The following is a 12,798-nucleotide window of genomic DNA, read 5'->3' as shown; positions in this document are numbered from 1 at the left end:
TAATTGGTAATATAATAATTGAGGGGGCTTGGTTTGGAGGAGGACTTGGGACACTTTAGGTAATTTAGGTAATTATTTAGTTCAGGGAACCTTCTCACTAATAGATGCTTATAATCTTTCTGGATACTGTGTACATTCTAATTGATTTACTAAAATCCACATAGTTTAAAAGCCATGAAAATAATAGCTAATCGCAGTAATTGCATAGCACATTTTACAATGCTGAATATGAGAGGACTTTTAGAAAAGGCAGGTTGAACCCAGAGAGGTCCAGTGAATTGTGTCAGCTTACTCAGTAGCCTAGGGGCTGGATTTGTATATCAGACATTTATCAATGCTCAGTGTGGGTTCTGCCGTGTAGGAAATGCAGACTGCTCTCTCTAAGGATCACCTGGCTGTCTGGAGCCCTGGGTGGAGACTGAGGTCACTTTCAACCACTGTGTGCTCACTGCAAAACAGTTGGGTTCATTGGATTAGAGATAATGAAGGGGAAGTTAGATACACATTTTTCACTTGCTTTTCCTGAGTTCATTTTCTTTTGAGTGAATGAAAAATTCATTTAGTAAAATAAGTACAAAATTTTCATATATCTGAAACCACCAGTGGCTCTAAATTGTGTTGCTTTTTGTTTGCTAAGTCATGTCTGACTCTTTGCAACCCCATGAACTGCAGCACTCCAGGCTTCCCTGTCCTTCACTGTCTCCCAGAGTTTGCTCAAACTCATGTTCATTGAGTCAGTGATGCCATCCAACCATCTCATCATCTGTTGCCCCCTTCTCCTCCTGCCCTCAATCTTTTCTGGTATCAGGGTCTTTTCCAGTGAGTCAGCTCTTTGCATCAGGTAGCCAAAGTGTTGGAGCTTCAGCTTCAGCATCAGTCACAAGCAGTGAATTACTTACTCCTCAGCTTCACAGAAGGGCTTCCCTGGTGGCTCAGATGGTAAAGAATCTGCCTGCATGCAGGAGCCCTGGGTTCGATCACTGGCTTAGGAAGATCCCCTGGAGAAGGGAATGGCTACCCACTCCAGTATTCTTGCCTGGAGAATTCCTTGGACAAAGGAGCCTGGTGAGCTACAGTCCATGGGGTCACAAAGAGTCAGGCATGACTGAGCAACTTTCACTTTTTCACCTTCAACTTCACAGAATTCTACTCTGTAAAGGCAAATGAACTTTGTAATAAGAGTAGGCACTAATAGGGCATATTTTTTATCTTTTTGTCATCTTGCTGGGATTAATTTATTCCTCCCCCCTGGGTTAACATGATTTTACATAAAATCATTTCCATGTGTATTTATTTTTTGTTTTTTTTCCATGTGAATTTTAAATTAAAATATGAGTTGTTCCCCCCCCCTCCCCGCCCCCAGCCATCCTTTTTTCCATCTTGCTGTAAATTTTCTACACACAGTTAGAGAATATAGTCCAAATATATTCACAAATAGAGAATATATTCCAGGTGTAATATCTGCCTATGCTATATATTCAAATGCGTATCATCTTTTCTGTTCATTTGATAGAATGACAACCTCTACCCCTTTCCCAGTTTTCTAAAAAGGTCTGATTGTTGTACTATTGGATTTTTAAAATAAAGTGCCCAGTACATTATGTGACTCCCCTAAGTCTACCAGATGGATCCCAAAGATACTGAGTCATACTGTTCAGCCTTCTGAACACACATATTGTTAACATTATCTGCCAGTGTTTTAAAAACTCATTTGCAAATATTCTACCTGTTAATGATTCAGAGATTTAGTAGTGTATCTTCTAGTTTTCTTACTTCTTAGAATCCGTTTTAATCCATGTCTGTTAATGCCAATCAAATATTGAAAAAAGAGCTTGAAGGCTGCCAAGAAGACAACATGGCTTTAACATACAAAGAGTTTCAAGCATGTATATGAGGAGTTTTTCCATAGATCATATTTTTAAAACATAATATAAAGTCTTCATTCTGTACCTTTCATAGTGCCTTTTGAAATGATTTCTGAATAATCAAAACATTTTGTTATTGAAGCATAATATATCAGATTTAATATAAAAGTCAGATTTAATTGAGGAATGAGATGCCCTGAGAGTGCCTGTAGCTTGACTGAGATATACTTGGTAGAAACTTTTCCAGGCACTGCCTGCAGTTTCAATCGGAATTTAGTAATTTCGTTTTATTTTGGGGTAGCTCATTTGCATCCTCAGCAGTACTGTTGCCCTTTCCCTTCATCTCTCCCTCCCTTCCTTTCTTCTTTTCTCTGAGTCTGATTCTTGCACCAAGTGTGTGGTGCATTTGCTGTGCCCTGACCTGGGGTTTTGAGGCTGACCGCCAAGGCTCCCTGAGACCCAGAGTGAGACACATGTTCCGTGGGTCTGACAGCCGCTCCTCATGTCGGGGTTATTTTCCTTCAGTCTCTCTTCCTTCTGAAATATCACTGGAACGAAAAAAAAGACATAAAGCATCTGATCTTGCTTTTCACTTCCTTTTCTATTTCCAGCCACCTGTTCTTGTTTTCTAATTAACCCCAACACAGTGACAAGAGCCAAGATTCTCATGGTTCTGTAAAACTCAGAGTAAAAAAAAAAACACATCTACTAGGTTGTTGCCCTAAGGGAGACTCGACATCATATTTGAGGAAGGCGACTCTCTTATTTCTTTGTCCGATTTGTAGAGGAAGCAATGGTGACTTGCCTTCTCACTCCTCTGCTTCAAAAATGAATCAGAGGGTTCTGTGTACAGTGTGTGATAAAGGGGAGGCTTGTTCCTAAGAGCTCAGAAAGGACCAGAGGTGCACTTCGAACCCCATGCTTCTAGGCCAGGGCCTCTGCACAGGCTGATGGCCTCCCAGCACCTGCGTGTAAACTGATTCAGTACAGTCTGGTGTGTGCAGGGTTCAGGGGGTTGATAAACGCCTGGGGAGTCTTCATGGCAGACGCTTGGCCAATAGGAGTAAAATCACCCGGCAACATCCAATGGGCCTTTCCACACTGCCTTTCTCTGAAAAGTATTTGAAACCAAGCAGAGGGTGCTGAGAACTGACAAGGGCCCTGTAAGGAAGGGAAAGGAGGAGAGAGAGGAGAAAAACTGGCTAGTAGGAAATGAGAGAGAAGAAATTGCTGTAAAATTTCCAAAGCGGCAATTGACCGGGTTAGATGTGGCTAGGAAATTGGAGCAGCCTTTCTGATATTCTCATGCCAGGGTGCTTTCTGCACGGAGGCTGGTGCCAGAAAGGTATCTCCCGGGCGCTTTCCTCCTGAACTGGACTTTTATCACAGTGAAGCAGCAAAAGGTAGTGGCCAAAAGCAGGGAAGGGAGGAGACAGAACAGGTTGGAGAACGGAACCCGGGCGCCTGGGGGGGCAGTCCCTCACTGAGCAGATCCTGAGTGTCTGCTGTGGACCAGGGCTGGGCTCCGGGGTCAGGACAGATGGGGTCGTGTCCTGGGGGCTGATGGTCTAGTGAGGAGGGACAGACCAGCAGCACAGGTCAGGCCACTGTCGGCAGACGGGGGGCCAGTTCATTCCTGACGGCTATTCCTTCACTCATTCCCTCTTGATGGGAGACTTCCTCCGTAAGGAAGTAGCTTTTCTTCTCTGGGCTGAGGTCAGAATGCTAGTGGGGCATTGCTGCATGGGGTCAGGTGCCCCTTTGGAGTGGGCAGAACTGGACGATGGCCGGAGGAAGGTTAGTTCCACACTGTGCCCCAGCTCCTGTGCATGTTCCTCCATTAGGAATTCATAGATAACATCTGTCTGATTTTCACTGCTTCCGGCATCTCTTGGCTTATATGGGAGCCAGAAGGACCCGGGGGCCATGGCACTGTTTCAGGGCATGGGGACCCCATGCCTGTAGCTTCCACTTCCTGTGGTTGGAAGACACAGCCTCACAGAACTCCTTTTCTGTTGAGATGAATAGCATTCACATTCATCAAAAAACATTTCTCAGTTCATAGCCTCTTTTTGTCATTGGGTTGTGCATGAGGAGATCTGTGAAATATTTTAATCTGACAGTGGAATCATCTTCAAAAGGGTGGGAAACTGCTCCTTCAAGGAGAGTAAGAAACATCTTACTTTCTGTTAGGCACAGTGTGTCTCTGCTTGTCCTTCTCAGGCCCCTGCTGTATACGCCTGTCCCCATCCGGGACAAAGAATTACTACTGAGAGATTATTTAAGTAAAATATTAAAATTTAATCTTGCACTGATGACTTGTCACAGCTGGGAATCTGATTCCTTCTTTAGCAGAAAATGGTGATTGTGAGGATTATGCTGTTCATCTTTAAGGAGGACAGTACAAGAGGATTTTTGTCTCTGTTTTTTGAGGATGCCTCTGAAGGCACTCAGAGAACGAGGATCAGCTCCTTCCTGCCTCCTTTCCTCTCTCCTTCCTTCCTCCTCTGCCTCCCTCTCCCCTTTCCATCTTGAGTAAAAAGGGAGAGTGTGAGCCTAGTTTTGACCAGGAACTCAGAACCTTTCGTTAAATATTTACAAGAGCTGGTAATTCAGTCAAGTAATTCTCATTTGAATGAGGACAGGAAACTCTGGATTGTGTTTCTAGCTGCTTCAGAGCTCTTGGAAGGACAAACTATAAATGACCTCATGGTTCCCTGGTGGCTCAGACGTAAAGAATCCGCCTGTAATGCGGGAGACCTGGTTCGATCCCTGGGTTGGGAAGATCCCCTGGAGGAGGGTATGGCAACCTACTCCAGTATTCTTGCCTGGAGAATCCTCATGGGCAGAGGAGCCTGGCGGGATACAGTCCATGGGGTCAGACACGACTGAATGACTAAGCACAGCGCACAGGCTTTCTGTGATCAGAAAGCACTGTGGATGCCCTGGTGATTCTAAGTGTGTGTGATAAAATGAAACCACAGTCTTGTCTCAAAGGTTTCCCCTGACAACACTCACACACACAGTTACACACTGACACATCTACACATTCACACACGCATTCATACATATAAACATTCGTGTACACACCCACACCCCATCTAGGGAGCAGGGCAGACAGCTCTATGCCTACGGACATTCCATCCCGGTCTGCAGCAACCCCAGGAGTGGCCACCAGGGGGCAGCAGAGGCCGCAGAACCTGGCCGGCCCCGCTGGAGGGGTGGTGGGGGGAGCTGAGCCTCTGGGGATGGACTTCTGGGGTAGGGACCTGGCTCCCAGAGAGAGGAGAGGTCGAGTTCCCCCAGCATCCCCAAGTTTGTTCTGCTTCCTGTTCGGGCCTAGTATGTCACCTTTTTAAACACATGGGTTCACATGGTCCTTAGTTTTCCTGTCCCCTTCATGCATGGCTCCCATGTTCCTGGAGCGGCCATCCGTGACCCTACCTGCTCTCCTTTCCTGGCACATCCCTGGGGTTGGGGACTGCAGGAGCCCACAGTCTGGGCCAGCTGGGGTCGTTTGGGGGCTCCAGGAGGGGAGGAGGGGCAGTGGGTGACATGGCCACGCGTGAGAAATGAGCTGAAGAGAAGAGGGGCAGTGGCTGTCACAGGGTGGTCTGTCCTTCCCACCCCATGCTGTTGGAGGGATGGACATGTGGAGGATGTCCATTTTCATTCTTGTGAAAAGTGTCATATACCCTAGTTTGGAGTCAGACTCTTGTTTCCCTGTTCCTCTACATTGCCCTTTCTGAATCTCTCCTGCACAGAAATTCTAGAGCTGCTGCTCACTGCAAGAAAGTGGGGGCTGGAGGACTTGGTTTCCTGCATCTTTGGGGTGGAAGGAGGGAAACTTGTAGCTGAGTTTTTCAGAAATCCATGTGGAGACCAGAACAGCATTTTGGGTCTCTCTGAACTCACAACCCAGTCTTGATGGAGTTATTTGCTATCCAAGTGTTCAGAACATTAAATACCTAACACATTTCCAAGGTGGCATTTTTGCGAGCATTTTTCCTGCCTCAGTTTCCTCGAGTGAAAAACTTTTTTCCCCCGTGTGTGTGTGTGTGTGTGTGTGTCTATGACAAAAAACAAAAGCCGAGCTGCCCTCATAGGGATGTCTGCAGTTTGCATATTTAGTGACCCAGTGGGGAAAGGTGACAGCTAGAGATGCTGCTTCTTATACAGCCTTTACCACCAGCTGTGTGATCCAGGGAAAATCACTAATCGGATTTGGCCTCAAAAATGGGAATACTGACCTTTTCCAAAATCCATCAAACTGGAACATAATAGGGTTAATGTCATAGAGGCAAATGACACTTAGGATGTTGGGGGGGAAACTGTACGTTTTTAGCAGAAGTATATTCCTAAGGTCCTTAGAAGCATGGTTTTGATGGATATAAATAGGGAATTAGGACCTGTTATTAACCACCTTGCACTTGAGGTCCTCTGATGACTTCCGGTTGGGGCAGGTGCCCGGTGGAATAGCAGGATCTGAGGGGAGGAGGCGAACACGAGGGCTCACGGCAGCCTTCTGGAAGCCAGCCCCAGGGGGTGGGGGGGGTCTCTCCAGAAACTGCCCACAGGGATGTGTGCCTGACTGCATGTGGGGGGATTCGGGAGGGGGTTACCCCTCAGGGTGGAAAGATGCTGAAGACAGATTCAGTCACATCTCGATTTCTTGATTTCAGCATGTTTATATTGGGCGTTTCGAGTTTAAAGCTAATTAAATTGATTCATCATCTTTTGTGAAATACCAAAACGATTTGGTAAATGCTAAGTAGGCTAGCGGACGTTTACATCACTTAACACAAGGCGCAGGCCACCTGCAACGTGTAGGTGATTCATTAATTTCAAGTAAGTTTCATGCATGTAAGTAAATGGCAAAACTAAGGGTTTCAGTTGCAGCTCCGCCTTCTGCTGTGTTTGTGCTGTGGGTGTCTCGCCAGAAACTTGTTGCCAAGACCCTTGTCAGGGAGCTTTTCCCCCTGTGTTTTCTTTTAGAATTGTATGGTTTCAGGTCTTATATCTGTCTTTAATCCATTTTGAGTTAATTTTTGTGAGTGGTATGAGATAGGGCCTAGTTTCATTCTTTTACATGTGAATATCTGATTTTTCCAGCACCGTTTTTAAAAAATTTATATTTTCTCAACTTTTTATTTTGTGTTGGTGCGTGGCTGGTTAACAATGTTGTGACAATTTCAGGTGAACAATGAAGGGACTCAGCGATACATATACATGTACCCACTCTCCCCCAAACTCCCCTCCCATCCAGGCTGCCACCTAACATTGAGTGGAGTTCCATGTGCTGTACAGAGGGTCCTTGTTGGTTATCCATTCTGAATATAGCAGTGTGTACATGACCTTCCCAAAGTCCTTAACTGTCCCTTCCCTCGGCAACCATAATTTCATTTTCCAAGTCTGTGAGTTACTTTCTGTTTTGTAAGTTCATTTGTGTAATTTCTTTTTAGATTCCACATATAAGGGATGTCATGTTATATTTCTCCTCTATCTGACTTACTCCACTCAGTGTGACACTCTTTGGGTCCATCATGTTTCCAACACCATTTATTGAAGAGACTGTCTTTTATCTCGAGTATTCTTTGCTCCACTGTCGAGTATTAGTTGACCGTACACGCATGGGTTTATTTCTGGGCTCTCTCTAATGTTCCATGGGTCTGTGTGTTTGTTTTTATGCCAGCACCGCATGGTTTTGATTACTGTAGTGTTTATAAAATAGCTTGAAATCAGGAAATGTGACACCTCGTGCTTTATTCTTCTTTCTCAGAACTTCTTTGGCTATTCGGAGTCTTCTGTGGTTCCGTATATAACTTGTTGTTTTGCTTTTCCTCTCTTAAATGCTCTGAGTGGCTTTACCCTCATCTTCATCCTTCTCTTTCTCCGTTTGAGCTCATTGCACCTCTTTTTGTCCCACATGCTCTGCCATAGGTAGAAATTCCTGACCCAGAGCAAAGTGGTGATGAGGGCAGTTAAGGTTAAACCTGCCTTGCAAATCCCCGAAGGGATCCCCCAGACACAGAATCTCACAGACTGCCTCTGACTTCTTAATCGATTTTTCTTCATAATGGATGAGCGAGGAGAAGACGATTTAGCTTGGATGTTAGGTCACAGCTAAATTCAGAGTAGATTTTCTTTTCCTTCTCTGTCTCCTGTTAAGAACTCATCCTGCTCTTACCCTTAGAGCCATCTGTCCTCCACCCAAAGAGTGCAAAGTGACTTCACGCAAGGATCATTCGCGAATTCACACAGATCCGGCTTGGCTGAGATGCTCTTGCTGGGGCACCCCTGGCCCTTTGGTACCTCGTTGTTGCCCACGCACTTACGCTGCTTGGTGGTCTCAGCCGATCTCCCTGAGGGCCAGCTGGGGCCTGCCGCGGGTGTACGTCTTCTTGCTTTTCACTTTAGCCTTGCCGTTGCGTGGAAGTCATCGCTTTTTTGTTCTACTGATAGAGCCTCCCTGAGTCGTAAGCTGGGCACATGGCTGTCAGGTTGGTGACTGTATTTGTGGTCTTCTGTGTGGTAAGTGTGGCCATGTGGCTCCATTTCCCCCAGTAAAATGTGAGCAGAGTGATGTTCGCAGGGTCCGCCACAGTTCCTCCAAAGAAAATGCCCTGCCCTTCCTTTTCTCTTTGGCTTCCTTCCAGCCCCAGAGGGGATCTGCGTTAATGAGCCCCACTCATGCAATACTTTGGCCACTTGATACGAAGAGCTAACTCATTGGAAAAGACCCTGATGCTGGGAAAGATTGAGGGGAGGAGGAAAAGGCGGTGACTGAGGCTGAGATGGTTGGATGGAATCACTGACTCAATGGACATGAGTTTGAGCAAGCTCCGGGAGATGGTGAAGAAGAGGGGAGCCTGGCGTGCTGCAGTCCATGGGGTTACAGAGAGTGGAACAGGACTGAGCGACTGAACAACAATGAGCGGCTGAGGGTGATGCAGTCAGAAGCGACAGAGCGATGAGATGGAAGGAGGCAGGCTCTTGTGAGAGCCTAGAGAAGCAGAACCACCAGAGGATGCTGGGAGGATGGGAGTAGAAATTCGGCACATCACTGGGGCAGACCCGTGGAGATTCTGCTGGAAAGGGAGACAGGGAGACAAGAGTGGTATGTGTTAGGTACTCAGTCGTGCCCAACTCTTTGCAACCCCATGGATTGTAGCCCACTGGGCTCCTCTGTCCATGGAATTCTCCAGGCAAGAATACTGGAGTGGGTTGCCATTTCCTTCTCCAGGGAATCTTCCCAGCCCAGGTTTTAAACCTGGGTCTCCTGCATTGCAGGTGGATTCTTTACTGGTAGAGCCATCAGGGTAGCCCCCTGCTGTGCAGGGCTCCTCACAACTAATGTGGTGGGCCCCTCTAGAGATCTTATTTATTAGCCTCTTTTTTCCTACCAGCCCTGGCCTGTTTAACCTCCCACACCCCCAATTAACCTTGTGCTTTCCCCTCCCTTTCTGTTCTTGGCCAGGTGAGAAGCCTGGAAGTGAGCCCGAAGAGGCGAAGCTGCAGACCACCAGCAGACAGATCGTGCAGAATGCTATCCTTCGGGCCGTGCAGCAGGTCTCCCGGGAGAGCCAGAGCCGGAGGAGGGACGCCAGGGCCGGCGACACCGCCCGGGGCAGCCTCCGGCCGGGCGCAGGGGAATCGACCAAGAAGCACGAGAAGTAACACACAGCCGGCGCTCTTATCACACGCTTGGTTTCCAGCCCTTTTTCAAGTGTAGGATGTGTCACCAGAAACGTTGCCAGTGAAGCAAACCGAAGAGTCATTCACACCTAGCAGTAGGACGAATTCGAGCTAGCCCTCGGCCGAGGGGCTCTGTTCTGGCAAGTGCATCAGACAGCTCTGTTTCTATTAATGCAGTGCCTCTGAAATAGGCAGACAAGACACTGCCATCACAGGTGTAGTTTTGCAGCACAATTCATTTCTAAAGTTCTCTTAAAAAAATGGTTCTGTCTTGTTTGTTTATTTGGCCTTGTATGCATTCTTCCTGTAACTTAACTCACCAGTTCTCTCTGCTGAAGCACCGAGTGCCCTATTGTGGTCTTTACAATATTTAAACAAGGCTTGCTGGAAAGGTGAGGGAAGGGCATTGCAGTCCTCCTCAAATATGGAACTGAAGGCTTTAATAAAGTGGGTTCAGGCCCAAGATCATATTAAGGAAAGGTAAATTCTAAGTCCCTCAGGATCTTACAGAGGCATGTATTTATATTATTTTGTAAAAAAAAAAGGAAGAATTTAGATTTTCAAGGACTCAGTCTCAATTCTCTCAATTGTTTGATAGCTGATATTTTCTCCCTGTGCAGAAAGCCTTGTGAAATGTTACAGATTTCTTTTTCTATTTCACAGTGAAAGTAAGACAGGTGAACCTAAGTGCACAAGTGAAGAACAGCCGGGATTGTAGATTCCATCCTGAGATGCCCTGGGGTCTGATTATGGGATGCAGGGTCCTCGGAGGGAGCTCTGAGGCCTTATAAATGCCGTGTGGCCATCAGACTATGCATATACACTAGTAATTTGCAAATAGGGACTTTCCTTCTCCCATCCACAAATTAGATTTTTGTTTTTTGAAACTATGAATATCATACCTATCTGGAATGAATGACATGTAAAATGGGAAAAATCATTTTCTCAACTCTATGAAATGTGAAAATACAGTGAGATCAACAAAGCGACCGTGTTGTGAATGCAGTCGTGGGAGTGTATGTGTGCAAATGGATAAAGCCACCTGTGTTGCCACAGAATGAGTTCTGCTCCCCTTCCACGTGGGGGCCGTATAGCCCTCTGTGTCCCTGCTGTCCTATTTCCTGGGCTCCCCAACAGCTACTGAGCTGGTGCTTCTGAGAACAGAGGAAGGGTCTGACCTTTGTTAGAAACTTTTGGGCTTCCGAGTGTCAGTGTCTACATCTGACGGTTTTTTAAAAAGCAAAGTACCAGCGAATGAAGTGTGACTGATATTGACAGACTTCTAAAATCCCACTATTTACACTTTCCAGAATGGATACTGTTGAGAAATAAATGAGAACAGTGTCTCATCAGTTCTGTTAGACACTCTCACACCATGTGGAATGTGATGGAATAAATTTACAGGGAGAATGATTAGGGAGGGAGCAGAGGGGTGAACCTTCAAATGTGGTTTATTCATAATTTTCTGTAATACTCATGACAGTTGAAGAACGAGTTTAAGTTGAAGTTATATCATGGATGGAATATAATTGTACAACCTAGATAATAGGAATGACGGTATTAAGGGAACTGAGTCAGGAGTATCCACGATTGAAAAAATAAATCCAATGCTTGTATTTTACAAGTGATCCGGCCCTCTGTCTACTGAGATGTCTGGATAGAACCAGCCTTGGGTTTAGCTGCCAGATGGCAGAAACCCATAAACATGCTCTCTTTCCTCTCTGGTGTGTCTGTGCTAATACTCTGGGGGATCTTGGAGAATCTCTGATTAACCTCTGTATCTAAATGTTATTTATAAATAAAATATACCCAGCTTTGAAACACGTTGTCATTTAAGCCAAGTTTTCTTCACCCTACTGTTTGGCTCCTTTCATATGGGTCCACGAGGCATCCCAAGGCTGTTTTCCAAACCTCTAGATTCTGGAATCCTGAAAGCACTTCTTAATGGGCTGTCACTGACCCTGTCTGAACACAGCTGTGGGATGTGGGTCCCTGAAGCTTGAGCAGAAAAGCTTGTGTGTGCTAAGAAGTGGCCTTTTCATCTCAGGAAGTACAGGTAAGTAGGTTTGGAAGCCAGGTGTCTTTCATGGTCTTTCTGAGATGGAAAGTCTACAGCTAGGAACAGAGATATTGATATGTTCTTGGAAGGCAAAAAGAAAGTTTATCTGTCGCTGCACTCGACAGATTAGTGCCTTATTAGTAGAATCCTAAGGAAATGGCAACCACTCCAGTATTCTTGCCTGGAGAGTCCCATGGACAGAGAAGCATGATGGACTACAGTCCATGGGGTCACAAAGAGTTGGACACAGCTGAATGACTGAACACACAAGAAAACTTAGCCATAAAAATAAATGCATCTGATAAACTCCTCCTTGTATCTGTCTCAGTATAAAGTTATGAGGTTTTAAAGGAGTCAACAGAACTTCATTTGGAGATGGCCTTTCCCCTGATTATGCTCGCAAGCCAGCACAAAGCTTTTGGTCCTAGGAATCGGTTGTGTATGTGTGCTCAGGCATGTCTGACTCTCTGTGACCCCATGGACTGCAGCCCGCCTGGCTCCTCTGTCCATGGGATTTTCCAGGCAAGAATACTGGAATTAGTGGGGGCACGTATTTCATGCCCTTTACCTTCCTGGCTTAATAGATAGTAAAACGCGCATGGACCTCCCAACTCTGCTTTCAGCTCTTTGTCTTGGGCTCTGCCTGTCCCTGGGGTGGAACTGGAGAGAAATTCTTTTTGCTGCTCTGTTTTTCTGCAGTCACCCACCCACCATGAACAGTATTGTTAAGAGAACTTACTGCTTCATCTTTGTTTCTCTTTTTTCTCCTTTAGCTGCTTTAGTCTCCATTTATGGCATGGTTTCTGGTTACAAGTAAATGAATCAGCCATTTAAAAATAATCTTTGAAACTGCCCCACTTTGACTATTTTCAGAAAAAATCACTATAAAAAATCACTATTAAAAATTACAAAAAAGGAAGGAATTTTATATTTATCCACAGTAACAACTATTCTAACTAAAAAGTAGCAGAGAATGAAATCCCTGAAAAATCTGGTAACTAGTTTAGCAACTGTAGGACCCAAACTGGTGTAAAAACTAAATACCCCAGTTTGAGTAATTCTTCAGTTTATGTAAAGAGAAAGTAGAAAATACAATCATGTTGTTGGCTCTCTTGAGTGTGAGAAAGTTCTCTGAAATATGTGACTACACGTTAACTCATGTGCGTCATCACAACTTCA

At 45.5% G+C, this 12,798-nt stretch overlaps 1 protein-coding gene across 2 annotated transcripts in view; it reads left to right on the top strand.

Moving 5' to 3' along the window:
• AKAIN1 (A-kinase anchor inhibitor 1) overlaps positions 1–11,381 on the top strand; it is a 46,977-nt gene extending 35,596 nt beyond the window's left edge. The window contains exon 3 of one of the 2 annotated variants that reach the window (XR_011563823.1): positions 9,343–9,480. Coding sequence is in view for 1 of the 2 variants with exons in the window: in XM_070778888.1 (XP_070634989.1) it covers positions 9,343–9,542 (200 nt within the window). In the remaining variant the exon portion in view is untranslated. Of the gene's footprint in view, positions 1–9,342 lie in introns of both variants that reach the window. The other variant, XM_070778888.1, reaches the window with a different exon arrangement.
• The last annotated feature ends 1,417 nt before the right edge of the window (positions 11,382–12,798 follow it).

The sequence above is a fragment of the Bos indicus genome, chromosome 24 (assembly GCF_029378745.1).
Source record: "Bos indicus isolate NIAB-ARS_2022 breed Sahiwal x Tharparkar chromosome 24, NIAB-ARS_B.indTharparkar_mat_pri_1.0, whole genome shotgun sequence".
Taxonomy (NCBI): Eukaryota; Metazoa; Chordata; class Mammalia; order Artiodactyla; family Bovidae; genus Bos; species Bos indicus.
This window is presented reverse-complemented; position numbering and strand designations above follow the sequence as displayed.